Here is a 3,074-nt window from a genome sequence, read left to right as displayed (position 1 = left end):
TAAACGCAGCAGGTGATACAACATTCATTATAACCTTGAGTGACTTGAGACTTGACTTGGACTCTAGCTCAAAGACCTGAGACCATCTCTTTCTTGATCCCATCTTACTTTTGGAGACTCTAGGAACCACAAGCATACTCTGTGTTCTAGTGGGGTTATAAGGTTCTATGAGCTACCAAGATATGATGGTGAGGCTTCTAAATGAAAGGGCAACATGCTGCTTTCTTTTTTACTCTGCAACTCCAGACTGCTTAATAATTTAGTTTGCAGTGTTGTGCAATGACAGGTTTTTCAACTTACTACTCACTTTATTCGGTTACCAGTCATAAATAGTAACTATTTACTTCAGTCTTCAGCAACAAACATGTTCTGTTCCTGGTGATGTGCTCACTTTCCACACTCCTCTGTGAAGCAATATTTAAAAAGCTGTCTGAACAATGACTTTTTCTATTTTTTGCCTACTACCTTTTATACTATTCTACATTTAAGGACCAGTTTACTCACTGCCAAATTTTATCTTCATACAGTGAAGTAAAATTAAAATTGTTTGTGTTTCTAAAAACTTACATTTGATGTTCCACAGACCACAGATCTGTGAACAATTTTTATTAGGACTTCTTTACACTCAAGAAAGAAATAGTCATAAAGAAACTGCTCATTGTGAGGTTTTCCTGGGCAACAACATCTTCCCTGTAGTTTTTGCAAATACACAGCGCTGATTTTTTTTTTTTAAGCTGACAAATTATTTTACCACACAATACGGCATTTGCTATGTTCAGAGGTAGATATCGGAAATGTTTGGCACATTAAACAGAAAACAGATACTACAAGGGTTACGTGAGAAAATATAGCTTTCTGAAATTTGGGTAGAATGGCCCTTTAAAACTAATTATGTTTAGTTGCTGCACAGTGATCATCAGTTACTGCAAACCTGGTGAGATCACAAGACCTTTGCTGCACAGTAAATTACTCCTAAATGAACAAGTAGCCAATTTTACAATTTATTTATTTATTTATTTTTACATTGGTCTAAGAGTAGCAGGTCTCTGACATCCACTGGCCATTTTTCTGTGTAATGATTTTAATCAATTGTAGAAGCTTAGGTTTATTCTGGTGTTATTAACAACTGACTTTTACAACCACAAACGTACTTTAAATAACTTTATCCAGCAGCCGTCTTACTGCAGCAGCTACAGTCATTCAAGACTGCTTGATTGATTGAACGTCTTTATTGATTACAATTATAAAGGCAGATCATCTAGGCAGAGATGCTCCAAACACAAAAAAGAGAATCAAAGAGAAAAACACAATAAATCCAAAAGGGAAGGTAGCGGTTACAATAACTGTTTACTGAGTTAAAGCAGTTTAGTATTTCCATATTTGTCAGTATGTGGGATAGTCCACTGACTGGCACTCCAGAAAATCTCATATTTTAAAGTTGTTATACCACTAAACATATATAGATAGATATATATTTGTTTAGTAGCAAGGCATTCTTCATTCTGCCTGGTTTATCTGCATTCCCCAGATCACCCAACTCAGTTCTGCGGACAGTATTTGATGTCAGAATAAACTACAGAGTCTTCACTGGATCTCACTGAGGTTTGACTGGCTGGGAGGCTTCTGGGAACAGAACACAAATCTTCATAGATAACTGCATCACTAGTCTGTGAGAAATGGACATTAAAAGAATTATTCTAAACGCTGTACATAGAAAACTGCTTACACATCAAATTAAACTGTCTGTGCTGAGACAAACTCTTACCTGATTGCCTTCTGAACATCCATCAGTTGCCTCTAAAGAAACAGACAAATAACTACAGTCAGTTCCAGTTAGTGCAGAAATCAACTGAATGAGGATCTGATTCTTCAGCCGATCAATATAACAATTTTAAATACCTGTGGAATCTTTCCTCTTGCAAAGTGTCCATATAAGACAGACTGTCACAGTCCCAAGAATGATGTTTGACAGCGTCAGTGCGATAACGGTTGGACTCTGTTCAGGTGGCTTGGTGTCTGCGTTTTACAGAAGAGAGTAAAGAAACTTTTATTTTTATATAAAAATCTGGACCAATCAGTTGTAATGAATCAATGCAAACAGTTCTGTTTATTTAGGATATCTTGGCTATGAGATATCGGCCGCAATCGAAAAAAATTGAGTGTTGCACAGTAACTCTACTGTCCGCACATAAATATTGTAGAATGCAAAACTTTTGGCTTTAGGGCTTCAAATAAGATTATAAAGATTATTAATATGATTATTGATTATTATTGACATAGATGGATTATTTTTTGATTATACTCAATTAATTGTTTTGTCTATAAAATGTCAGGACATAGCGACAAACGTTAATCTCAGTTTTCCCAACATTAGTTTTTTTTTTGCTGACTGACTTTGTAGACAACGTTCTTGTCTGGGTAGAATACACTAAACGTGAAAGGCAATGTCAATCGTGGAACATTTTCTCTGTATTTACCATTTATATGATTTACTAGGAATTGGAAGTATTTTACAGTGACAGTTTCTGTCTTACTGTGAATATTAATCCTGGTCCCATTTCCAAACAGTATCTGTCCACACAAAGTCACAACACAGCAGTAGGCTCCAGCATCATCAGAGCTGAGGTTCCTCATGAGAAGGTTGGACACACAGGTAGTTTCTCCGCTCTCAATCCTCTGGCAGATGTCATTCTTATTTCCAGAGGAGTAAATCATTTCTGGAGCAGAATGATCTGAGGTTTTCAGCCACATGACACTAACGTGTTCTGCTGCACAGTGGCCAGTGTGAACAGAACAGCTGAGAGTCACAGAGTCTCCTGGCTGGACTGACTGAGACTCTGGCTGCTGGACGACAGAGTCGCTGATCATCTTTGCACCTTCGGAAACAAATCAAAGAAGTCTGATCATTAGAATTCTGTTTAAACACAGCTGAAATGAATATGCAATTAGGGTAAAATCCTGGAAATGAATACCTTTCAGCATTAAAAAGGTTCCTGGTCCAAACTTGATGCTGTCAAAGTGCATTACTCCACAGAAGTATGTTCCAACGTCCTCCCATGTTGTTACAGATATGC

General features: G+C 37.1%; 1 protein-coding gene across 1 annotated transcript; it reads right to left on the bottom strand.

The window, feature by feature from the left end:
- Nucleotides 1-1,495: 1,495 nt before the first annotated feature.
- On the bottom strand, nt 1,496-3,057 carry LOC123964098. The gene is made up of 5 exons (XM_046041207.1): nt 2,973-3,057; nt 2,478-2,876; nt 1,900-2,016; nt 1,766-1,797; nt 1,496-1,623 (listed from the first exon to the last, which is right to left on the bottom strand). Exons 1-5 carry the CDS (start codon nt 3,022-3,024, stop codon nt 1,585-1,587), a joined length of 639 nt encoding a protein of 212 aa, XP_045897163.1. The 5' UTR covers nt 3,025-3,057; the 3' UTR covers nt 1,496-1,584.
- Between the last annotated feature and the right edge of the window lie 17 nt (nt 3,058-3,074).

The sequence above is a fragment of the Micropterus dolomieu genome, unplaced genomic scaffold (assembly GCF_021292245.1).
Source record: "Micropterus dolomieu isolate WLL.071019.BEF.003 ecotype Adirondacks unplaced genomic scaffold, ASM2129224v1 contig_533, whole genome shotgun sequence".
In the NCBI taxonomy this organism is placed as follows: Eukaryota; Metazoa; Chordata; class Actinopteri; order Centrarchiformes; family Centrarchidae; genus Micropterus; species Micropterus dolomieu.
The sequence above is the reverse complement of the archived record's forward strand: the minus strand, read 5'-3'. Positions and strand labels throughout refer to the sequence as shown.